The following is a 26,075-nucleotide window of genomic DNA, read 5'->3' as shown; positions in this document are numbered from 1 at the left end:
CAGAATTCAGGCTCATCACTTCAAGTTAGGACATTTACATACATTATAATGGAGGTGCCCAAGGGGGTGTGGCCATCAAATCAGCAAAATCAGTTAACCCTTCGCACACATGCAGTAGCACTCTATATAAAACAATTAATATGAAGTACTAAAACCTGCCAGAGAGCAGAGCAGTCTATTAATGTATACGGTGACCAGACGCCCCGCTTTAGCCGGGACACGTCCCGGATTCGGTGTTCCCTGTCTGAGGCTGCGCTATGTCCTGGGAAACGTCCCGCTTTTAGCCGCGGGACGTCCCAGCCTTGGGACTCTGGCCACCGTCCGATGGCATTAACTGGCCGCGGCGTCTAATAGACGCTGCGCCAGTTCATAGCCCGCAGCCCCGCTCCAGCCTGCATAGTAGGGCAGAGTAGGGCTACGGGAAGATGGCGTCCTAAGCCCTGTACTGGAGACTATTTGTGTCTCCAGTACAGGGCTTCGGGCGCCATCTTCCCGTAGCCCTGCTATTCCATTCAGTGTGGGAGGTTGCAGGAGCAAGATCTCCGGGGGAGCTGCACGCCAGAGGCCGGCCGGGAGAGGTGAGTCAGATGAGTAAATTATTTATTTTGCAGGTAAAATGTTGCCCAAATTGGGTTTATTTTCTGCTGAAATGTTGCCCAAATTGCATTTATTTTCTGCTGAAATGTTGCCCAAATTGCGTTTATTTTCTGCTGAAATGTTGACCAAATTGCGTTTATTTTCTGCTGAAATGTTGACCAAATTGCGTTTATTTTCTGCTGAAATGTTTCCCACATTGCGTTTATTTTCTGTTGAAATGATACACAAATTGCATCTATTTTTCGGCAAACCCCCCATCCCCCGTCCCAGGTTGAACCCAGAAAAATATGGTCACTGTAATTAATGGTCATAACTAATCAAAGCACATATAGAGGTGATCATTACCAGCTTAGCACCAATAAAGAGCTAATAAAGTGGTTAAGGAGGGCCCATACTGGGCCCCTGTGGTCCAGGGGCCCTGGTGCGGTTGCTAACTCTGCAACCTCTATTGCTTCACCACTGCTCACATGCAAATGCTTTCATGCAAATGAGTCATCCACCCAGGAACCACTCTATCCCTACAGCTAAGTTAAAAGCCGGGGTTTTCATATCAAAAAAATACAGGGGCTCTTCTGATTGAATCTATTTTTGGAACATCTTTAACAGCAAGGGCATTGTGTGTCTTGTTACAGTGGCTGTTCATATAGTATGTACATTCTTGGATGAAACTTTTAAAAATCTTTTCAGGGTTCCATTTTCCTTTTCTTTGCTGGAAGGATAGAAGAGATAAAGGGCAATATTGACACAGTAAGTAGAGAACCTGAAAATACGCCTCTGCTATATACACCCATCCGACTGCAGGCAATGGGCAGCGGCTTATATTGTCTACACATTTAAACCATGTATAATACCTCTTTTTGATAAAAGCTTCTAACACAGTGGTTCCCAACCTTTTATGAGGTATCGCCCCTTAGGGGAAGACGACTCACCCCTGTCGCCCCCCTTTCTCTTAGTACGGTATACCCTTACGCAAGGTGGTGGTGCCAGTGGAGGGGGTAGCGCTGTGACCTTGCCAGCTAAAAATAGACGGTGACTCAACTACTTTGCGCCAATTCCCTTACCGGTGTAATGTCAGCTATTGCAGCCCCGCACGTTGTGCAGCCCCGCATGCGCAGTAGGAGCCTGCATCCCATTAAATTGTGCAGCCACGTAAAACATCCTAAATATCTCCGCTTCCGCACCATGTACACTCCCGAAATTTTCAGGGGAGACTGATTGCAGCAAACCTATCTCGGGAACTAGCGGGGCTCGGGGGCTGCAATTCAACACAGAGCTAGATCTGGGGGTCCCCTCCCTCCCCTGAAAATTTCGGGAGTGTACGTGGTGCAGAAGCGGAGATATTTCAGGTAAATAATATCTAACTTCCCACTGAGCATGCGCGATACTCAGTGAGGAAGGCTGCTTCCGGGCTGCAATATCTGACATTACACCAGCGCGTGACCAACGAGCCCTGAAGAATTACGCAACTCTATCGTGCACATTTGCATATTTTATACAGATCATATTTTTTGCCCATAATTTTCTTAAAAACGAGTGAGGGCTTGTTTCCACTGTAGCGGTGCGGAATCGCCTGGATTCCACCGCTGAAGAAATCGCATGCGGCTGCGTTTCTGCATGCAGATTTACCCGCGATTTCGCATGCGATTTCGCATGGCAAGGAGCCATGCGAATTTAACCATGTCACTGCCTGTGTTAAGTTCCATTGGCTTTCATGCGAAATCGCGGGGAAATCCGCATGACAAAGCCGCATGCGATTTCCCTATTAAATACATTCGCGGCGATTCGCATGCATTCCACTCGCAGGCGAATTCGTTGACTCTTTTGTGCGTTTTTTTACCGCTGAAAAAAACGCACCTCAACAACGCTACAGTGGAAACAGGCCCATCCACTTGCATTACATGTGCGAATCCGCATGTGTTGGACACATGCAGATTCGCGATAGTGGAAACGAGCCCTGACACTGCGACACTTTATTTTTTCTGCCTTTTCATACTGATTGCCCCCTGTCGCCCCCCACAAATTTACCACCCCCCTTAGAACCCAAATCGCCCACCTGGGGGCGATCGCCCCCAGGTTGGGAACCACTGTTCTAACAGAAGGTCAACTTGTATCAATTTTATTAAATCTGTTAGTTCCGCCATATTCATCAAGAAGGAGACGGCACTCAACTGGCTTCAAAACTTGCGTTTATCGAATCATTCAGCAATTACACGACATGTTTCGGGGACATCCCCTTCATCAGGTGTACATGCTAAGAATGGCTCACAGTGTTTAAATACATAACCCACAACCACACCCTTCATAGTCCCACCTCTTCCTAGATCAGCTGACCTCTCCATTTGGTCATTAACCCTTAGGTGGTTCTAATAATCCTATATCCCCTGCTGGGAATATCCTGGGCACTACAAAAACGTCTACCCATTGAACCTGATTACACATCTTGTACACTAAATTTCAAAGGTAACTACCTTAACAATACAAGCAATCACATATAGCTCATAGTGTCATTTTTAAAGTGTCATTTCTTTAAAGTGTCATTTTTTAGCTCAATGTCCTCTCTCTTACCACCCTCCAATCGATATCCCCAGAGTATCCGATGGAGCTTAATCCCATCAGGATCTGAGGAAAGGGGAAGAGAAACGACATATCCATATAAATATAACATATTAGACTACAAGAAACACTTCAAACTAAACATTTCATTCATCCCCTTAGGGGCAATTGTATCCAATTTGCGCATCCATCTTGCCTCCTTCTGCAGCAAGATCTTTTCTCTATCTCCCCCTCTATGTAAGGGTGGGACGTGATCAAGCACCAGCCAACGGAGCTGCGACACCCCATGGCCACGATCAAAAAAATGTCTGGCCACTGGGGTGTCGCAGGCCTTCACCCCTGGTTTATATCCCCGGATGCATCCCCTGTGTTCCTGTATTCGCAGTTTTACTGGTCTAGTAGTCTCACCTATGTATAACATCCCACAGGGACATTTCAGAGCATATATTACAAATTCGCTAACACAACTGTACATCGATCTTATTTCAATCTTGCCACCCGTATGCGGATGCTCAACATGAGTCCCTTTAATTATCGAAGTACAGCAGTTGCACTCCAAACAAGGGAACGTCCCCCTTCTTTTTGTCAAATTCTTAACCTCTCTACTCTTAGTAGACAGATCTACCCTACTCACCCTGTCCCTAATAGTTTTACCTCTCCGGTAGGAGAAAAGAGGTGGCTCTTCAAATAATTCACCAAAAACTGGGTCATGTTGAAGTATCGACCAATACTTCTTCACCACCCCCTTAACCATACCAGATTGCCTGCAAAAGGTTTGAACAAATGGAATCTGATTAGTGCGGGCACCCGTTCTTACACTATTCCCTCTGAGCAAGGATTCTCTGGATTTTTGAGCCACCTCCTTCTCCACCTTTTCCAACTCCTGGACTGATATCCCTTCTCTTTAAACTTCAAGGTGATCCTATCAGCGGCCTTTTTGTATCCCTGCTCAGTGGAAGCAATCCTCCTTGCCCTCAAATACTGTCCTTTCGGGATGCCCCTTACCACTGCCTTGTTATGAAAGCTATCAGTTCTTAACAGATTATTGCGATCTGTCGATTTCGTGTACAAATCTGTACAAAACCCATCTGGGGAAATCGAGATCGCAACATCTAAGTAATGTATCACCTTTGTTGAAACATCAAGGGTAAACTTTATGGTAGGGTGTGCTGCATTCGCTTCATTGACCATTGCCTTCAATGACTCAACAGGCCCTTTCCATACAATCAAAATGTCGTCCACAAATCTCAGATAACATTGAATACATTCAGCATATTTTGCATTCCCTATGAACATACGCTTTTCCAATCTATGCATAAAAATATTTGCAAACGACGGGGCCACCGGGGATCCCATACTGGTGCCCTGTTTCTGTACATAGAACTCATTAGCGAATTTAAAATAATTGTTCCTAAGAACCAGCTCCAGACAGTCCAGGACAAAGTAAATCAAATGGTGATTCATAGATGTGTCCAGTAACACCTCTTCAACCGCCTCCATCCCTTCCTCATGCGGGATAGAGGTGAACAAGCTTTGAACGTCTAGTGTTGCTAGCACCCAATCTTCTGCTATGGGGCCCATGTTATTAAGTCGCTGCAATAGATCTGTTGTGTCCTTCAGACAAACAGAGATGTTTTTCACTAGATCTTGTAAATATACATCTACGAATTTTGACAGCGGATACAGTAAGGACCCTATGGCTGCCACAATCGGGCGTCCAGGAGGGTTGTGCAACCCCTTATGTATTTTTGGCAGTAGATATAATAATGGTGTCCTTGGGTGTTCCACCTGTAAAAACTCAGCAGTGTTTTTAGTAATCAAACCATTTTGCAGGGCATCTTCAACTAAGAATTCCACTTTCCTCCTGATAGAAAACACCGGATCATATTGACATCTCTCGTAATGTCCCTCTATCTGTAGCTGTCTTTGGGCCTCCAAAACATATGCAGTTTTATCCTGTACAACCGTGGCCCCTCCTTTATCCGCTTTGAGGATACAAGGCAGTGGTAAGGGGCATCCCGAAAGGACAGTATTTGAGGGCAAGGAGGATTGCTTCCACTGAGCAGGGATACAAAAAGGCCGCTGATAGGATCACCTTGAAGTTTAAAGAGAAGGGATATCAGGTCCAGGAGTTGGAAAAGGTGGAGAAGGAGGTGGCTCAAAAATCCAGAGAATCCTTGCTCAGAGGGAATAGTGTAAGAACGGGTGCCCGCACTAATCAGATTCCATTTGTTCAAACCTTTTGCAGGCAATCTGGTATGGTTAAGGGGGTGGTGAAGAAGTATTGGTCGATACTTCAACATGACCCAGTTTTTGGTGAATTATTTGAAGAGCCACCTCTTTTCTCCTACCGGAGAGGTAAAACTATTAGGGACAGGGTGAGTAGGGTAGATCTGTCTACTAAGAGTAGAGAGGTTAAGAATTTGACAAAAAGAAGGGGGACGTTCCCTTGTTTGGAGTGCAACTGCTGTACTTCGATAATTAAAGGGACTCATGTTGAGCATCCGCATACGGGTGGCAAGATTGAAATAAGATCGATGTACAGTTGTGTTAGCGAATTTGTAATATATGCTCTGAAATGTCCCTGTGGGATGTTATACATAGGTGAGACTACTAGACCAGTAAAACTGCGAATACAGGAACACAGGGGATGCATCCGGGGATATAAACCAGGGGTGAAGGCCTGCGACACCCCAGTGGCCAGACATTTTTTTGATCGTGGCCATGGGGTGTCGCAGCTCCGTTGGCTGGTGCTTGATCACGTCCCACCCTTACATAGAGGGGGAGATAGAGAAAAGATCTTGCTGCAGAAGGAGGCAAGATGGATGCGCAAATTGGATACAATTGCCCCTAAGGGGATGAATGAAATGTTTAGTTTGAAGTGTTTCTTGTAGTCTAATATGTTATATTTATATGGATATGTCGTTTCTCTTCCCCTTTCCTCAGATCCTGATGGGATTAAGCTCCATCGGATACTCTGGGGATATCGATTGGAGGGTGGTAAGAGAGAGGACATTGAGCTAAAAAATGACACTTTAAAGAAATGACACTTTAAAAATGACACTATGAGCTATATGTGATTGCTTGTATTGTTAAGGTAGTTACCTTTGAAATTTAGTGTACAAGATGTGTAATCAGGTTCAATGGGTAGACGTTTTTGTAGTGCCCAGGATATTCCCAGCAGGGGATATAGGATTATTAGAACCACCTAAGGGTTAATGACCAAATGGAGAGGTCAGCTGATCTAGGAAGAGGTGGGACTATGAAGGGTGTGGTTGTGGGTTATGTATTTAAACACTGTGAGCCATTCTTAGCATGTACACCTGATGAAGGGGATGTCCCCGAAACATGTCGTGTAATTGCTGAATGATTCGATAAACGCAAGTTTTGAAGCCAGTTGAGTGCCGTCTCCTTCTTGATGAATATTGACTGTGAGTGGAGTGGTGACCCACAGGAGAGTTGAGCACCGGCGACTCAGGCAGTGCTAAGCCTGAGAGGAGGTACCCAGGGTTCTTTGATTGTTTAGTTCCGCCATATGAAGGACAAACCACTCCGTACACTCATGGCACATAGAAACCAAAAAAAAAGTCTAATGATAACAGGAACACCTGGAAACATCTCTCTCTCTCAACCTTTTGTGTCTTGGATTTTGTTGTTCATTTCATAACTTGCACTCTTATACATTTTATTCACCATGCTACATCTGTCATTGTAACCACCAGTTCTGTGTTTTGTACCAGTGTCCATATTTGATGTATATCATTGTATTATTGTGTACCCCTTGTTTGTTTCCCTACTTTGTACAGTGCCACGGAATATGTTGGCGCTTTATAAATCAATAATAATAATAATAAAAACATGTAGAAGATTCAGCAGCAGCCCCTGCTGGAAAACTCCAACATAGCCGGCAACATTCATCATACATTCATCTAGTGTGTACAGCTCATTCCCTATATCATTTGGGCTTAGTTCTGCAGACACCTCTATTTATTTTGTCCCATCTCCCACCTACAGGCCATCCAGAGGTTTGAGGAGTGCTGTGAAGCCCAGCAGAGCTGGAAGCAGTTCCACCACATGTGCTACTGGCAGTTGATGTGGTGCTTCACCTACAAGCAGCAGTGGAAGATGGCTTACTTCTATGCCGACCTCCTCAGTAAGGAAAGCTCCTGGTCAAAGGTATTCACAACAGTGTGAGCTGGTAGATGATACGACCTCTGTCCATGTGTTCACAGTCACCTCATGGACCAGAAAGGATCATTCAAAGTCCACCATAGTTATGATGTTTTTGTTTATTTTAGTAATACTCAGATTGTAGCTCTGTCTTCTGAACAGGTTTTATCAAAACCATTGCAAGGAACATTGGAACGAGTAGAATACAAAAATGGAACAGATGCCTGTAGGAAGTATTCTGAGGAACTGTTCCCTTTTTGCACCAGGTTTACGTCATTTTTCCTTGCATGTTTTTGATGGCCTAATTGCTGTATGTAGTTTCCTTCACCTTTATCCTTTTGAATGCATCATTCTGCTGATGTCACAAGATTAAGGTGGACAGTTAGCTGAGGTTCCTACTTGAGTCAGATGTCAGCAGTAGTAGACAGGCTAGTGTTCTGATGGTCCATATGTGGTCCAGTTGATACCCGAGACAGATGTGTTTCTACCATAGACTATATGGAAAACGCATCCGCTTACCTCAATGGATCCAACGCATCCGTTGAAATCTCACAAGTGTGAAGGGATGCTATTTATAGTATAGGATCCATTCACTGTAAGGATTTAATTGCCTGTTGCCTGTTTTCAAAATGTTTGCTTCCCACTATAGTGGGAACCAAATCTAACAGTGCCTTTCAGATTTGCCCCCTATGGAACAGATATTGCCTGTGATGTGAGGGGATGCTGAGGAAAGTTCCTGCTGCCTCCCACAATGCAGTACAATCACCACAGGAAGATACTACATTGTGGTGCCTATACTACTTGAATGTGGCAAACCTCCATTTCTTATGCAAGTGCCCAAGGTTTGGAGGAACCCAAGTCGCCCAACAGAAACATAGACCATGTAGACTAGAACTCATGAAGAAGCATGTGAGCTGTTTGATCATTTGATAGAATTGTAATGCTCTGATTGGTTGGTCCCAATCCTATCATAAAGCAAAAAAAAACCATGAAGAAGTCGGTCAGCTGATCAGGTTGATTAAACGTTTCTCCATGAGTTCTGGTTTGAATGAGCAACACTAGCTGGTGGTCGGTCTCAGGCTCCTGTCACACTGACCTGCCCTCAGCCAATCAGTAAGGAGCAGGAATGTGGGAGGGGAGAGAAAAAGCTTTCCTCTCCCCGGCAATGTACCAGAATAGATCCAGGCTGACTGAGATAAGAATCATTACAACAGACACATTTATGATTATATTGGAATGCTTGCAATGCAGGGTTAGGTTGTAGACTACATAATAATCACAGAACAGTGGGTAAATGGAATTTGATTTTATGGCTTACAATTTTTTTTGTCATGCACGGCTGACCCATTCACTACAGGGAATGGTATGAGCTACGCAACACATGGAAATGCAGATGGCGTGCGATCGTACGTGTTGCGTTCCGATCGCTTGGCCATCTGCGCGTCATGATGTGAACGAGGCCTAACCTTGCATGCAAGTTTCCAGATATTCTGAGACACAACCAGTCACACCAGTGGCCGTTGATTAATAAACCAGCTGCCAGCTAGCTCTAATTTGCTCCACATCAAAAACTCCACTGACATTGCATGAATGATTTTGAATGGTAGGGTTCCTGTTGCTACATGTGAATAAGATAAGAGACCTTTTATGATGATCTTTACACGTATTTGAATTTCTTTCTCGTCTCTGATTTGCTGTTGTGTCATTGTCCCACAGGCCACATACGTGTACATGAAAGCCTCCTACCTCAGCATGTTTGGACCCAATGACACCAAACCCTTCGGGGAAGACGAGGTGAAGCTCTTCAGGTAAATGCTCTGTAATGCTGGTGTCCTGGCATGGAGGACAAGATGTCTCCTTTATAACTAAAGAGCTTAGGAACCTCCTGAGCTTTACGCCACTAAGGAGGTTTTGCATTCTCTGTGCCCCCCGCTCTTGCTTATTAATTTAAATGTGTCATTTAGATACTAGCTAGCACTAGGCTAGCTAGTATTGTTTGCCGGCACCTCCGGACGGATCTCCCATGCCTGTTGCTTGACGGGTCTCCCATGCCTGTTGCTTGACGGATCTCCCATGTCTGTTGCTTGACTTATCTCCCATGCCTGTTGCTTGACGGGTCTCCCATGCCTGTTGCTTGACGGATCTCCCATGCCTGTTGCTTGACGGGTCTCCCATGCCTGTTGCTTGACGGATCTCCCATGCCTGTTGCTTGACGGATCTCCCATGCCTTTTGCTTGACAGATCTCCCATGCCTGTTTCTTGACGGATCTCCCATGCCTGTTGCTTGACGGATCTCCCATGCCTGTTGCTTGACGGATCTCCCATGCCTGTTGCTTGACGGATCTCCCATACCTGTTGCTTGGCGGATCTCCCATGCCTGTTGCTTGACGGATCTCCCATGCCTGTTGCTTGACGGATCTCCCATGTCTGTTGCTTGACGGATCTCCCATGCCTGTTGCTTGACGGATCTCCCAAGCCTGTTGCTTGACGGATCTCCCAAGCCTGTTGCTTGACGGATCTCCCATGCCTGTTGCTTGACGGATCTCCCATGCCTGTTGCTTGACGGATCTCCCATGCCTGTTGCTTGACGGATCTCCCATGCCTGTTGCTTGACGGATCTCCCATGCCTGTTGCTTGACGGATCTCCCATGCCTGTTGCTTGACGGATCTCCCATGCCTGTTGCTTGACGGATCTCCCATGCCTGTTGCTTGACGGATCTCCCATGCCACTTGCTTGACGGATCTCCCATGCCTCTTGCTTGACGGATCTCCCATGCCTCTTGCTTGACGGATCTCCCATGCCTCTTGCTTGACGGATCTCCCATGCCTGTTGCTTGACGGATCTCCCATGCCTGTTGCTTGACGGATCTCCCATGCCTGTTGCTTGGCGGATCTCCCATGCCTGTTGCTTGACGGATCTTCCATGCCTGTTGCTTGGCGGATCTCCCATGCCTGTTGCTTGGCGGATCTCCCATGCCTGTTGCTTGACGGATCTCCCATGCCTGTTGCTTGACGGATCTCCCATGCCTGTTGCTTGACGGATCTCCCATGCCTGTTGCTTGACGGATCTCCCATGCCTGTTGCTTGACGGATCTCCCATGCCTGTTGCTTGGTGGATCTCCCATGCCTGTTGCTTGACGGATCTCCCATGCCTGTTGCTTGACGGATCTCCCATGCCTCTTGCTTGACGGATCTCCCATGCCTCTTGCTTGACGGATCTCCCATGCCTGTTGCTTGACGGATCTCCCATGCCTGTTGCTTGACGGATCTCCCATGCCTGTTGCTTGACGGATCTCCCATGCCTGTTGCTTGACGGATCTAACATGCCTGTTGCTTGACGGATCTCCCATGCCTGTTGCTTAACGGATCTCCCATGCCTGTTGCTTGACGGATCTCCCATGCCTGTTGCTTGGCGGATCTCCCATGCCTGTTGCTTGGCGGATCTCCCATGCCTGTTGCTTGACGGATCTCCCATGCCTGTTGCTTGATGGATCTCCCATGCCTGTTGCTTGACGGATCTCCCATGCCTCTTGCTTGACGGATCTCCCATGCCTCTTGCTTGACGGATCTCCCATGCCTGTTGCTTGACGGATCTCCCATGCCTGTTGCTTGACGGATCTCCCATGCCTGTTGTTTGACGGATCTTCTATGCCTGTTGCTTGATGGATCTCCCATGCCTCTTGCTTGGCGGATCTTCCATGCCTGTTGCTTGACGAATCTCCCATGCCTGTTGCTTGACGGATCTCCCATGCCTGTTGCTTGACGGATCTCCCATGCCTGTTGCTTGACGGATCTCCCATGCCTGTTGCTTGACGGATCTCCCATGCCTGTTGCTTGACGGATCTCCCATGCCTGTTGCTTGACGGATCTCCCATGCCTGTTGCTTGACGGATCTCCCATGCCTGTTGCTTGACGGATCTCCCATGCCTGTTGCTTGACGGATCTCCCATGCCTGTTGCTTGACGGATCTCCCATGCCTGTTGCTTGACGGATCTCCCATGCCTCTTGCTTGATGGATCTCCCATGCCTGTTGCTTGACGGATCTTCCATGTCTGTTGTGTCTGCAGACAGGTACCCAGTCTAAAAGTGAAAATTGCTGGAAAATCTCTCCCAACAGAGAAGTTTGCGATCAGGAAATCTCGTAGATATCAGCCTCAGAATCCTGTTGCTCTGCCGGTCCCACCATTGGTAAGGTTTTAATTTCTTTATTGGGTCTGTATTTAATGGGCTAAAAGGTCAGTACAGACCAGACTGTTTTTTCTGTTATGGGTGGATTTGGAAGCTTGCATTATGCATTGGCCACTTATGGTGTAATCTTCCTATTGGACTGTGATTGGTTTTCATCTTTCCCTCCCTAATGTATCACTCCTGTTATTCCATTATAGAATAACTAGAACGTGGATGCGTTCAAATAGAATAAAATAATTAAAAACACTTTAAAAAGGAGAAATAGTGGTTGGTTTACCTTTCCTGTAGTATATAGCACTCAGAATTTGAAATGTTTATTGTGCAGAAATAGGGTCAGACAATGCATTTTGTGGGCATTCCCGCTTCCTCAGGTCAGTAGTACTCAAAAAAAAGTTCCATACGGCTTAGGTGATCAGATTCGAGCATCTCAGTGCTCTGAAATATTATTTTTGGGCTCCTCTTCCCCTCAGTTATTACTATTTTACACTGCTGTTTGGAGGGGGTTTCTTTTTAGCTAAGTCCCCTTTGGGGGCCAAACTAATCATCAAAAGTGCAACCAGCGAGATGGATCCTCACAAGTCTAAGTGGAGGCGGGAAATCCTCCGTAAGCCTTATTGCTACCAGAAAAGTGTGAGTAATTCTATTTACCTAGAAATGCGTTGGTACTTTGACATATTTCAGTATTGGCCCCTGGTATTTGTTACATTTGGGTCAGGTCCATGGAATCTTCAGGTCCATCCTCCTTCAAGTATTGGCTAGGAGCGCCACTATTGTAGACCTGACCAGTGGTCTCACTCTTCCTCAGCCCCCTCTTTACTAGGTGCCTCTGGCCCCCACCCATGCATTTGGGCTAGTCATTAGGGGTGCCACTGTCAGATATAATCTGGCATGGTGTCACCCTATGTGGATTATTCTCCGTCACTTTGATCCCCTCCGGCATCACGCTGCACATGCGTAATTGCACTGTTGAGTGTACAATGGGGCGGAGCTACAGCGCACAAGTTGGTGGCGTCCCCCCTATCCTCCCCACTTCCCCCTGATGCCTCCTTGCTCTATTGTGAAGAGGTAGAGACCCCTCTGTCTCTTTCTTCTTCAGTACCCAGCCATCACCCATGTCCCTGCACAGAAGAAACATAAGTGCTGGGGTAATGTGGGTGGGTTGGATAGGGTAAGTAAAGTTATTGAATGATCCCAGAATGCATTGCTTCAGTTGGATTGTTTGCCTTGGCAGGAGATGATGTACATCTGGAACGGTTACGCGGTGATCGGGAAGCAGAAGGGTCTCACCACTCAGATGTTGGAGACGTTATGCCGGGCGGAAGAAACTCTGGAAGGAGACGCAGGTAGCAAGTCATGTAATTTAAGGCAAGCACTCATTTTTCGGGTGTTTTTGCATGAGGGGGTCAGTGGTTCAGTGTGCATCCAGTTATTGGGAGTCTCGATGTCTTCTACTAAGGGAAAAACTGTAACGCAAGACATCTGGTGGCCGCTATTGCTAACTTTCTCTTTAAAAATACCACTTGTTTGGCTGCCTTGTGTTGTTTAACCCCCTTGGCGGTATGATTCTTTCTGGATTTTAAGGTCTAAAAGCGGTGCAATTTTTTTGCACCCTTTCATACCCCAAAACCTGGAAAAAATCATGCTGCAGGGAGATCTTCAGCAGTTCTGCAATCACCTACCTCCCTGGATCCAGCGCTGCAGTTATGCCTCCATCCTCCAGGTGGCGCTGCAACTCTAAAGTGAAATTCCAACCAGCAGGAATCAGAGCCCTGGAGGAGAGGAAGAAGAATGGCGACCGATGTCAGGATCACCCGGGAGGTATGTAAAACCGCCCGCTGCGCGCTATACTCTGCACAGACCTCCCGGCGGCTACCCTAAGCAGAGGTCGGGATTACCGCTCTTAGCTGCGGTTTTCCGCCCCGACCCTAGCTCGGGATTACCGCCAAGAAGGTTAAAAGGAACTAATTATGCCAACGTACACATGCCTCTCACTTCAGCTTCCCTTCAAACTCGGCAGAGGTGGCCGGGCGGGGCTGTCTCTGTTGAGAATTTATCATTTTTTCAGCCCCCTCGCCCATGTTAGCAGGGGCGTAACTAGACTTCATAGGGCCCCCCTGCAAAAATGATAGCATTAGGGCCCCCTTGGTTCCAGAACCACATGTGGGTCATGTGATCGGGAGCTGGTAAATGGTAGCACAGAGTGTTCTGCTGTGAAAACAGTTTTGTGAGTGAACGGGGAGGTATTTTTGCTAATTGGCTGAATTTGCTGTTGGGGAGAGGGAGGAGGAGGGGCCTCAAAGCCTCTGCTCCCCCCTGAGATGGCGGGGTCACAGGGGTGATTGCTACGCCCATGCATGTTAGCCATGTTATTGTTAGCATCCCATTGAGCATCTCGACTTACATGAAGTTGATCCTCTATGCTTCTAAACCAGCACTGGGCAAACTACAGCCCGTGGGCCGGATACCTCTCTTCCTCCCGGCCCACGAGTGGGCAATAGCAGAGCATTAAAATTCACCTGCTCGCCGATTCCAGCATCACGTCTGCATGGCAACAGGGCATCACATGACTCACCGTCGGGATGTGCTAGCGTATTACACGAGCAGGTGGGTGTTAACCCACTATCGGCCGCTCCCGACTCTGCATGGTGGGAGGAATGCTGGGAAGCGGCCCGTGGTCCATAGCAAGCAGCCCGGACAGAGCAAAGTTTGCCCAGCCCTGTTCTAAACAATACTGTTGGTATTGTGTATTGTATTATTGAGGGCCAATTGTACTTTGCATTGCTTTTTCAGTAGGAGTATTTTTGGTTTCTTTTGGCTCCCTACAAAAATCCTAATGGTTCTGGTTCTCCATAACCATTAATCGGGTAATCTTTAATCAGTTCCCTACCCTGGTCATTTTCACAGTTCAGCTCAGCTCTGATTACTTTGGCAATAACTTTATCAATTATCAATCAATTATCACAACTAAATGATCTATGTATTGTTTTTTTCAGGACATATTAGGCTTTTTGTGGGTGATATTTGTTATTAGTAATTACCTTCTTTTTTGTGCATTTTAAAAGGAAAATAAGGAAAAAAGTGAAAAAATACACAATTTATTCACTTTCATACATTGTAGCTTTAATGTAAACAGTTCTATTGGACATTAAACCCACACATTATATTTACCTATCCTCCTGTTTATTTAAACAGCGCATTTCTTTTCATAATGTATTAGATGTAACAAGTAATGTATACAATCAATACTGTCTGCTCCTGGGATGTGTATTTTACACTTGTTTACTAATTAACTCTGCTATTGAATTCCCTGGGAGGAGGAGAGGGGTTTGCTGTCATTACTTTACAACTCTGTAGTGATGTTATCAGGTCAGAGATAAATAAACAGTGTTATGTAAGATTTTGTGGGGAGGAGAGTGCAGAGACTTGTATTCATGTCATAGGGACAGGAAGTTGTTAAAGTGTATACAAGGCAAACCTCTGGTCTAAAAACCGAAGAAGGAAGCTTCTGGTTTGTGTAGAGGCTTCCTGACCACCGTTGCCGTTAGCAGACCCCAGAAAGAAATCCGGCAAGAGCTTGTTGTATTTCTGATCTGATGGCTAAGCCTGCTGTGGCTCTAAATCCCGGCGATGTTAAATACTATTCCCCCTCCGAGCTGTCACAACATGGAGGGAGAAGTAATTCAAGGTCTGGCAATCACTGGCACCTTAACTGTTGCCTGGGCTGCAGACTATCGCAATAATGCGATTGCCACGCCCCAACTCTGACGCTATGCGGCCGATGCCGTGTGCGCAGAAACCACCTGCTTTAAGGTTTGTCTTGGCTTCACATTGACAAGAGAATGATGTAAATCGGAGGTAAGCCAATGCATGGGAAGAGGGAAAATACGTTTCTGAACCTCATATGAGGTACTGCTTACATTGCCAGATACAGGCAGGAAGTTTTGAATCAGTATTATACCATCTATTGTAGAAACTTTGAAGTTAGCTAATAAGCAGTGTCATTCTGTGTGAAAGAGGCACCATAGGGACACATATTAGAATGTCTTAAATTATTCAGGATACCCAACTGCAGACTGTCAGCTTTAATTTAAGGTATTTACATCCAAATCAGGTGATCGGTGTAGAAATTACAGCAGTTTGCATATGTGACTTCCACTTGTTAAAGAGGAACTGTTGTGAAAACATTAATATTTAAAACACATGCAAATAAGAAGTACGTTTCTTCCTGAGTAAAATGAGCCATAAATTACTTCCTTCCTATGTTACTGGCATTTACAGTAAGTAGTAGAAATCTGATATTACTGACAGGTTTTGGGCTAGTCCATCTCTCCATAGGGGATTCTCAGCATGGCCTTTATTCTTTATAAAGACATTCCCTGAAAAAGATTTATACAAAGATTCTGGCCAGCCTCCCTGCTCACCGTACACTTTTTTGGCAGTTGGACAGAGTAACTGCCATTCACTAAGTGCATTTTAAAAGTAAAGAAATCCCTGTGAATCCCCCATGGGGAGATGAGCTAGTCCAAAACCTGTCGGTTCTGTCAAATTTGTACTACCTACTGTAAGTGACAGCAACATAGGAGAAAAGTAATTTATGGCTCATTTTACTCTGGAAGAAATGTACTTTTTAATTGTATTTGTTTACATATGTTTTAAATTTTATGATTTTCATGACAGAGGTCCTTTAAAGGACCAAAAGTAAGACAGAATAGTAATCATAAATCAAAATTTCACTTTTTAATACTTGGTTACAAATCCTTTGCAGCCAATTACAGCCTGAAGTCTGGAATGCATAGACCTCACCAGACGCTGGGATTCATCCCGGGATATGCAATGGCCAAGTTTGATTTATGACTATTATTCTGTCCCATTACTTTTGCTCCCTTAACAAGTGGGAGGCACTTATGCAAACTGTTGTAATTCCTACACTGTTCACCTGATTTGGATGTAAAGCTGACAGTCTGCACTTAGAGCACATTATGTTCGTTTCATTTCAAATCCATTGTGGTTGTGTATAGAGCCAGAAATGTTAGAATTGTCTTGATGTCCCAATAATTGTGGACTTGACTGTAAATCCGGGTGAGGAAAGATTTTACACTGGGAAACACTGACTAAATAATTTACATATAAATATTTTAAAAAATAATAATTTCATTCATGAAGTTACTGTATATTCAAGCTCTTAAATTGATGGCTAGCATGGTACAATACTCTACTGCTATTCCCAGAGAGGGGCAATGGTTGGCAGTGAGTTGGCATTGCTATTCCCAGAGAGTGGCAATGGTTGGCAGTGAGTTGGCATTGCTATTCCCAGAGAGTGGCAATGGTTGGCAGTGAGTTGGCATTGCTATTCCCAGAGAGGGGCAATGGTTGGCAGTGAGTTGGCATTGCTATTCCCAGAGAGGGACAGTGGTTGGCAGTGAGTTGGCATTGCTATTCCCAGAGAGGGGCAATGGTTGGCAGTGAGTTGGCATTGCTATTCCCGGAGAGGGGCAATGGTTGGCAGTGAGTTGGCATTGCTATTCCCAGAGAGGGGTAGTGGTTGGCAGTGAGTTGGCATTGCTATTCCCAGAGAGGGGCAATGGTTGGCAGTGAGTTGGCATTGCTATTCCCGGAGAGGGGCAATGGTTGGCAGTGAGTTGGCATTGCTATTCCCAGAGAGGGGCAGTGGTTGGCAGTGAGTTGGCATTGCTATTCCCAGAGAGGGGCAATGGTTGGCAGTGAGTTGGCATTGCTATTCCCGGAGAGGGGCAATGGTTGGCAGTGAGTTGGCATTGCTATTCCCAGAGAGGGGCAGTGGTTGGCAGTGAGTTGGCATTGCTATTCCCAGAGAGGGGCAATGGTTGGCAGTGAGTTGGCATTGCTATTCCCAGAGGGGGGCAATGGTTGGCAGTGAGTTGGCATTGCTATTCCCAGAGAGGGGCAGTGGTTGGCAGTGAGTTGGCATTGCTATTCCCAGAGAGGGGCAGTGGTTGGCAGTGAGTTGGCATTGCTATTCCCAGAGAGGAGCAATGGTTGGCAGTGAGTTGGCATTGCTATTCCCAGAGAGGGGCAATGGTTGGCAGTGAGTTGGCATTGCTATTCCTAGAGAGGAGCAATGGTTGGCAGTGAGTTGGCATTGCTATTCCCAGAGAGGGGCAATGGTTGGCAGTGAGTTGGCATTGCTATTCCCAGAGAGGGGCAATGGTTGGCAGTGAGTTGGCATTGCTATTCCCAGAGAGGGGCAATGGTTGGCAGTGAGTTGGCATTGCTATTTCCAGAGAGGGGCAGTGGTTGGCAGTGAGTTGGCATTGCTATTCCCAGAGGGGCAATGGTTGGCAGTGAGTTGGCATTGCTATTCCCAGAGAGGGGCAGTGGTTGGCAGTGAGTTGGCATTGCTATTTCCACAGAGGGGCAGTGGTTGGCAGTAAGTTGGCATTGCTATTCCCAGAGAGGGGCAATGGTTGGCAGTGAGTTGGCCTTGCTATTCCCAGAGAGGGGCAATGGTTGGCAGTGAGTTGGCATTGCTATTCCCAGAGAGGGGCAATGGTTGGCAGTGAGTTGGCATTGCTATTCCCAGAGAGGGGCAATGGTTGGCAGTGAGTTGGCATTGCTATTCCCAGAGAGGAAATGGTTGGCAGTGAGTTGGCATTGCTATTCCCAGAGAGGGGCAGTGGTTGGCAGTGAGTTGGCATTGCTATTTCCAGAGAGGGGCAGTGGTTGGCAGTGAGTTGGCATTGCTATTCCCAGAGAGGGCAATGGTTGGCAGTGAGTTGGCATTGCTATTTCCAGAGAGGGGCAATGGTTGGCAGTGAGTTGGCATTGCTATTCCCAGAGAGGGCAATGGTTGCCAGTGAGTTGGCATTGCCATTCCCAGAGGGGCAATGGTTGGCAGTGAGTTGGCATTGCTATTCCCAGAGAGGGGCAGTGGTTGACAGTGAGTTGGCATTGCTATTCTCAGAGAGGGCAATGGTTAGCAGTGAGTTGGCATTGCTATTCCCAGAGAGGGACAGTGGTTGGCAGTGAGTTGGCATTGCTGTTCCCAGAGGGGGCAATGGTTGGCAGTGAGTTGGCATTGCTGTTCCCAGAGGGGGCAATGGTTGGCAGTGAGTTGGCATTGCTATTCCCAGAGAGGGGCAATGGTTGGCAGTGAGTTGGCATTGCTATTCCCAGAGAGGGGCAATGGTTGGCAGTGAGTTGGCATTGCTGTTCCCAGAGGGGGCAATGGTTGGCAGTGAGTTGGCATTGCTATTCCCAGAGGGGGCAATGGTTGGCAGTGAGTTGGCATTGCTATTCCCAGAGAGGGGCAATAGTTGGCAGTGAGTTGGCATTGCTATTCCCAGAGGGGCAATGGTTGGCAGTAAGTTGGCATTGCTATTCCCAGAGAGGGGCAGTGGTTGGCAGTGAGTTGACATTGCTATTCCCAGAGAGGGCAATGGTTGGCAGTGAGTTGGCATTGCTATTCCCAGACAGGGGCAATGGTTGGCAGTGAGTTGGCATTGCTATTCCCAGAGAGGGGCAATGGTTGGCAGTGAGTTGGCATTGCTATTCCCAGAGAGGGGCAATGGTTGGCATTGCTATTCCCAGAGGGGCAATGGTTGGCAGTGAGTTGGCATTGCTATTCCAAGAGAGGGGCAATGGTTGGCAGTGAGTTGGCATTGCTATTCCCAGTGAGGGGCAGTGGTTGGCAGTGAGTTGGCATTGCTATTCCCAGAGAGGGGCAATGGTTGGCAGTGAGTTGGCATTGCTATTCCCAGAGAGGGGCAGTGGTTGGCAGTGAGTTGGCATTGCTATTCCCAGAGGGACAATGGTTGGCAGTGAGTTGGCATTGCTATTCCCAGAGAGGGGCAGTGGTTGGCAGTGAGTTGGCATTGCTATTCCCAGAGAGGGGCAATGGTTGGCAGTGAGTTGGCATTGCTATTCCCAGAGAGGGGCAGTGGTTGGCATTGCTATTCCCAGAGAGGGGCAATGGTTGGCAGTGAGTTGGCATTGCTATTCCCAGAGAGGGGCAGTGGTTGGCAGTGAGTTGGCATTGCTATTCCCAGAGAGGGGCAGTGGTTGGCAGTGAGTTGGCATTGCTATTCCCAGAGAGGGGCAATGGTTGGCAGTGAGTTGACATTGTTATTCCCAGAGAGGGCAATGGTTGGCAGTGAGTTGGCATTGCTATTCCCAGAGAGGGGCAATGGTTGGCAGTGAGTTGGCATTGCTATTCCCAGAGAGGGGCAGTGGTTGGCAGTGAGTTGGCATTGCTATTCCCAGAGGGACAATGGTTGGTAGTGAGTTGGCATTGCTATTCCCTGAGAGGGGCAATGGTTGGCAGTGAGTTGGCATTGCTATTCCCAGAGAGGGGCAATGGTTGGCAGTGAGTTGGCATTGCTATTCCCAGAGAGGGGCAATGGTTGGCAGTGAGTTGGCATTGCTATTCCCAGAGAGGGGCAGTGGTTGGCAGTGAGTTGGCATTGCTATTCCCAGAGAGGGGCAGTGGTTGGCAGTGAGTTGGCATTGCTATTCCCAGAGAGGGGCAGTGGTTGGCAGTGAGTTGGCATTGCTATTCCCAGAGAGGGGCAATGGTTGGCAGTGAGTTGACATTGTTATTCCCAGAGAGGGCAATGGTTGGCAGTGAGTTGGCATTGCTATTCCCAGAGAGGGGCAGTGGTTTGCAGTGAGTTGGCATTGCTATTCCCAGAGAGGGGTAATGGTTGGCAGTGAGTTGGCATTGCTATTCCCAGAGAGGGGCAATGGTTGGCAGTGAGTTGGCATTGCTATTCCCAGAGGGGCAGTGGTTGGCAGTGAGTTGGCATTGCTATTCCCAGAGGGGCAGTGGTTGGCAGTGAGTTGGCATTGCTATTCCCAGAGAGGGGCAATGGTTGGCAGTGAGTTGGCATTGCTATTCCCAGAGAGGGGCAGTGGTTGGCAGTGAGTTGGCATTGCTATTCCCAGAGAGGGGCAATGGTTGGCAGTGAGTTGGCATTGCTATTCCCAGAGAGGGGCAGTGGTTGGCAGTGAGTTGGCATTGCTATTCCCAGAGGGGCAATGGTTGGCAGTGAGTTGGCATTGCTATTCCCAGAGAGGGGCAGTGGTTGGCAGTGAGTTGGCATTGCTATTCCCAGAGAGGGGCAGTGGTTGGCAGTGAGTTGGCATGGGTGATGGCTGAAGTTTTTTGCTGCAGACTGTTAGGAATGAGGAGGAATTAAAGTGACTTTGTTTGTACTCCCTGCCAGCCTCGGAATTCTTGGCGGATGATCAGTGTCTGGTGAAGCTGTTGAAGGGTCTTTGCTTGAAGTATCTGGACAGGACTGAAGAGGCGGAGGAGTGCTTCAAATACATCTCTGCAAAGTGAGTGTGTGTGTGATGTATGTCCTGCTACTTTACCGCAGTGCTTCCTGCTGCCACCTGATAAGCATTCATTGTGTCCATCCACTCCCTAACACATGATGAGCATTCACTGCATCCATCTGCTTCCCCCTGATGAGCATTCACTGTCCCCTCTGCTCATTGCTGCCACATGATAAGCATTCACTGTATCCATCCACTCCCTGCTATTCCCATCTGCTTTCACCTAATAAGCTTTCACTGTTCCTACCCTCTCTCTGCTACCACATGATGAGCATTTGCTGTATCTATCTGCTTCTACCTGATAAACGTCCACTGTACCCATCTGCTTCCTGCTGCCACCTGATGAGCATTTACTAAACACACCTGCTTCCTGCTGCCACTTTATGAGCATTCACTACATCCATCTGCTTCCTGCTGCCACCTGTTGAGCATTCACTACACCCATCTGCTTCCTGCTGCCACCTGATGAGCATTCACTACACCCATCTGCTTCCTGCTGCCACCTGATGAGCATTCACTACACCCATCTGCTTCTTGCTGCCACCTGATGAGCATTCACTACACCCATCTGCTTCTTGCTGCCACCTGATGAGCATTCACTACACCCATCTGCTTCTTGCTGCCACCTGATGAGCATTCACTACACCCATCTGCTTCTTGCTGCCACCTGATGAGCATTCACTACACCCATCTGCTTCCTGTTGCCACCTGATGAGCATTCACTACACCCATCTGTTTCCTGCTGCCACTTGATAAGCATTCACTACACCCATCTGCTTCCTGTTGCCTCCTCTGCTTCCTGCTACCACCTGATGAGCGTTGACTACACCCATCTGCTTCCTGCTGCCCCCTCTGCTTCCTACTACCACCTGATGAGCATTCACTACACTCATCTGCTTCCTGCTGTCGCCAATTTGTTACATTAGAAGTATACCTGTAATGATAAAACATTTCAGATATTTTGCTCCACAGCTTGGAGCACAGTGAAGTGAGGAATGAATGTTAGCATTGCTCTTACCTCCAGCTATCAGACAATGGCCTCAATTCACTAAGATCATGCTAGAGATAATAAGGCAAGAGAACACTTACCTCCACACGTGAGAGAGTTATCTTACCTCTTCATTCCTTAAGTTACCTCTCCTGTAGTTAATTTACCTCCTCTGTAGTTAATTTACCTCCTCTGTAGTTATTTTCACATGCAGCTAATTAACAGCCTGTCTTTAACTCTGGAGTTATTTTAAGGATTGGAGAGTTAATTTAAAGACAGAAGAGTTAACTTTAGGCTTGCCTGAGGTAAAATGTTTCCTGAATACTACATGCCTTATCACCATGGTAACAACTCTAGAAGAGTTATTAAAGACAGGAGATAAGTTTAGTGAATTGAGGCCAATGTGTCCTTTATGTGACGGATCTGATAGACGTGACTTTCATTGGTTCTGTAACTGTTTTTCCTCTCGGCAGTGAAAAGCGGATAAAGTATGACGAGTATTTAATACCCAACGCCCTGCTGGAACAGGCGCTGCTCTATCTACAGCTGGACAGGAGGGACGAAGCCGCCAAACTGCTGGAGACCGCAAAGTGAGTGGGTGAAATGTCCAGGCACAAGCGCATTACATCTATCTGACGAAGGCTGTGTAGACAAATCCAATTCTGATTGACCAATCAATTGCAGATTTCACCATCTCCATGCAGTATGAGAACTAAAGGGGCCTATACACTCAGCCGATTTTCTGGCCGATTGATCGATCAAAATCGATCGATTGGTTAATTGCAAATCGGTTGGCCGATCTATCGATTGGCGGCCGATTTCGATGGATTTCCATCGAACTGGCAGGGTGGAAAATCTAGGTCGATCTGTTGAGATTGCTTATCATTTTGCATTGGCCCTAATGGAAATCTGATGGCAAAAAAATGGCATCAGATCGATTTGCAATAGATTTCAAACTGAAATCTATTGGGATTCTATCCTGGTAAAAAATGTTCCTAAAACACATCAAATAGATAAGAAATCTATCTGATGATCTATCTGCTGCTAATCTGACGAGTGTATGGCCACCGTAAGGCCTTGATTCACCACAGGACCGCCCACAGTTACATTTATGCACGATGCTATGTAAGTAAGGTGCATAACTAAGGAAGGCACGCTCTATACATAGCAACGAGTGCTCCCTCACATTAACCAGTTCACCCCCAAGGGTTTTTATCCTAACGGACCAGAGCAATTTTCAGTTGTCAGCGCTCCTCCCTTTTATTCCCTAATAACTTTATTACTACTTATCACAAGAAAATGATCTATACCTCGTTTTTTTCGCCACCAATTAGGCTTTCTGTGGATAGTACATTTTGCTAAGAATTTTTTTATTCTAAATGCATTTTAATGAGAAAAACAGAAAAAAAAAGAAAAAAAATCATTATTTCTCAGTGTTCAGCCTTTATAGTTTTAAAATTAAACATTCTCCTGTGGATAAAACAAACACGTTTTATTTGTCCAGTGGTCCCGATAATTAAACCGTTTAGATTATGTCCCTACCACAATGTATGGCGACAGTATATTATTTTGAAATATAAGTGGTTATTTTTCTGTTTGTTCTGGCCATAATTACAAGCCCCTATGTAATAAATTAAAATTAATTTTCCCCCATAAAATATAGAATAAAAAAAGCTGAGTCCCTAAGGCAACTATTTATTTTTTTTTTTTAAGCTGATTTTTTTTTTTTACAAGTGTTTTTTTGGGGGGGGAGGGTTGGAAGTGTAATTTTATTAATGATGTGTATATACTTGAAAATGTATGTATTTTGTAAGTGTAATATACTTTTCGGCCACAAGATGGCGCTGGTGAACACTCATAGGACGTGTTCACTTTTTTTTTTTTTTTTTTTTACACACTTTATTAAACTGTTACATTTCCTGTTTATGTGAATGGACGTAGCCGCTGTTCGCGGTCACGTCCATTCACTCCAGGCACTGCGATTGGGTAGAGGACTGTTCAGTCCTCTTCCCCAATCGCCCAGCACGGGATCCCGACGGTAATGGCGGCGGTAGCGGCGGACACACGGCGGTAGCAGCAGCGGGAATGCGCGACGTATTAAAACGTCATGTTGCTGTTAATAGCGGTAAGCATGACGTTTTAATACGTTAGGATGGCGGTAAATGGTTAAGCTGCACTGTTTTAGCAGCTCAGCTTAATGAATCAAGGTCTTATTTACACAAATTGCTCATAGTATTAAAAGTGGTAACATTTGATGTGTGTACGTGTCCCTACACCATCTCCTCCAGTCAGATGTTGCGGCATTTTATTTTACACAGAGGCGCATTGCCACTATTGGACCTTTTTGAGCTTGCACTCCTTGCCTGATGAAGCGGGTTATACCTGCGAAACGCGTTGCGGAGTGCCAAAATAAATTGTTATTTGCGATTTGAACAATCTCGATTGTCCATCATTTCAGGAGGTAAGTCCACCTGTACTCCTCCTTTTTAGTTGTTTTTAGATCATTTTAACCTGCCTGGCGCCTCTGTCCAAATTTGCACAGTATATAGTCCACCTTGGGTGGAGGGGACTGTCCCCTTCTTTCTATCTACAGCGACTTCTTAAACCTGAGTGGGGTCAGGTCCTAATGCTCCCCACCTGCAATTCAAGTGGTTGCCTATGTGGTAACCCGTGTTTGTGAGTATATCCACATCTGTTAATTATTTCGCCAACAATTGTTAGACTTACTGCACTATATTGGGCTCTCGGTTTTTCTTTTTGTTTCAAGTGCATTTAATTTTAAGTTTATACTGTTTGAACTTTAAATATAAACCGTGACCAAGAATTGAACTTCATCCCAATCAGTAGCCGATACCCCCTTTCCCATGAGAAATCTATTCCTTTTCTCAAACGGATCATCAGGGGGCTCTGTATGGCTGATATCGTGGTGAAACCCCTCCCACAGTGTGATGTCATGACCATGATCCTGACAGTTTCCTGTCTGTGAACCTTGTTGCATTGTGGGAAATAACTGCTTACAGCTGTTTCCAACTGCCAAAAAAGCAAGCAGCAGCTACATCTATTGACATCACCTGCCAGCAGTAAAAATGTCACCATGTGGTAAATGTTAGAATATAAATCGGGGAGAGGAAAGATTTTACAATGGGCAAACACTGACTAAATCATTTATACATAATTATTGTAAAAATGAAGCACTTTTTTTATTACATTATTTTCACTGGAGTTCCTCTTTAAGCTTTAGAATGTATACCTACCTGTCCTATCTCTGGCTTGCTTCCTCCAAAGTCCTTTGCAGCTCCTGAACTGGCCAATAGAGTTCCAGGCTTACAGTCATGTGACCGCATTAAGCCAATAGTTCTAGTGGCTAGTTCGGAAAGCAACACAGGACACTAGAGGATACAAGCCGGAGCAAGTACAGGTAGGTATACATGCTACAGCACACTCCTATGCACACTCTGCATACAGGGGACCCCCTCAGGCATCCCCAGTGTATATCACCCACGGATAGGCCGATACCCCTCTTTACACCCAAAATTGGGTGTCAAAAATTCAGCCTATCATTGGTGATATACTGTATGTCACTTCCAGACTATATCTACAGTCATTATCAAAAAACAGGCGCATTTGTAAGTTGAGGCAGTCCCTGAGAAGTTATTTAGACTTGCATGCAAATATAATGCAAATTGTATGTGGCTAAAAACTGGGCCAGTACATATTGTCAGTAAGCACGTTTGATTGGCCGTGTTGCCGGCTGCATACAGTCTGAATTACATTTTCGTGCTAGTGGGAATTATTATGACCACAGTGATCTGTTTCTCTGACCAGTCCTCTTTCCTTTTTCAGGAATGGCTACAAGAATTACTCGATGGAGTCTCGCACACATTTCCGGATTCAGGATGCGCTCTTACAGGCCAAGAGCGTCCCTCACAACGGCTGCTGACAGACATTACTCACACATCACTAGTAGTATTTATTTATCAGACACCGAGTGGAGGCGGAGACTTCTGACTCCAGGAAACCATCAGTGATTGGTGGATCACAGACAGGATCATGCAAATTATCGGCGCAAAACTGAATAATGTGAAGAGACTGGCAGCTCCACCCATGGCGGCTTCAGGGACCTCTACACCTCACCGAGGCGGCCATCTTGTCAGATGAGCACTTCAGCAGGGCGGCCATCTTGTCAGATGAAACAATATTCAGCAGAGCTTCGTAGGTCAGCGATGGCGCCGGTCCCGATTGAATTGAAGGGCTCTGTAATATC

The 26,075-nt window shown here is 46.3% G+C and overlaps 1 protein-coding gene across 4 annotated transcripts in view; it reads left to right on the top strand.

The window, feature by feature from the left end:
* The window catches only part of TTC39A (tetratricopeptide repeat domain 39A), a 109,197-nt gene extending 83,122 nt beyond the window's left edge, over positions 1-26,075 (top strand). For 3 of the 4 annotated variants that reach the window (XM_068242436.1, XM_068242435.1, XM_068242434.1), the window contains exons 11-18: positions 1,285-1,344; positions 7,165-7,326; positions 9,037-9,128; positions 11,388-11,508; positions 12,740-12,851; positions 20,709-20,823; positions 22,285-22,401; positions 25,655-26,075. In XM_068242436.1, the coding sequence (XP_068098537.1) occupies positions 1,285-1,344; positions 7,165-7,326; positions 9,037-9,128; positions 11,388-11,508; positions 12,740-12,851; positions 20,709-20,823; positions 22,285-22,401; positions 25,655-25,751 (876 nt within the window). In that variant the 3' untranslated portion in view covers positions 25,752-26,075. Of the gene's footprint in view, positions 1-1,284; positions 1,345-7,164; positions 7,327-9,036; positions 9,129-11,387; positions 11,509-12,739; positions 12,852-20,708; positions 20,824-22,284; positions 22,402-25,654 lie in introns of those variants that run through there. The other variant, XM_068242437.1, reaches the window with a different exon arrangement.

The sequence above is a fragment of the Hyperolius riggenbachi genome, chromosome 6, assembly GCF_040937935.1.
Source record: "Hyperolius riggenbachi isolate aHypRig1 chromosome 6, aHypRig1.pri, whole genome shotgun sequence".
Taxonomy (NCBI): Eukaryota; Metazoa; Chordata; class Amphibia; order Anura; family Hyperoliidae; genus Hyperolius; species Hyperolius riggenbachi.
This window is presented reverse-complemented; position numbering and strand designations above follow the sequence as displayed.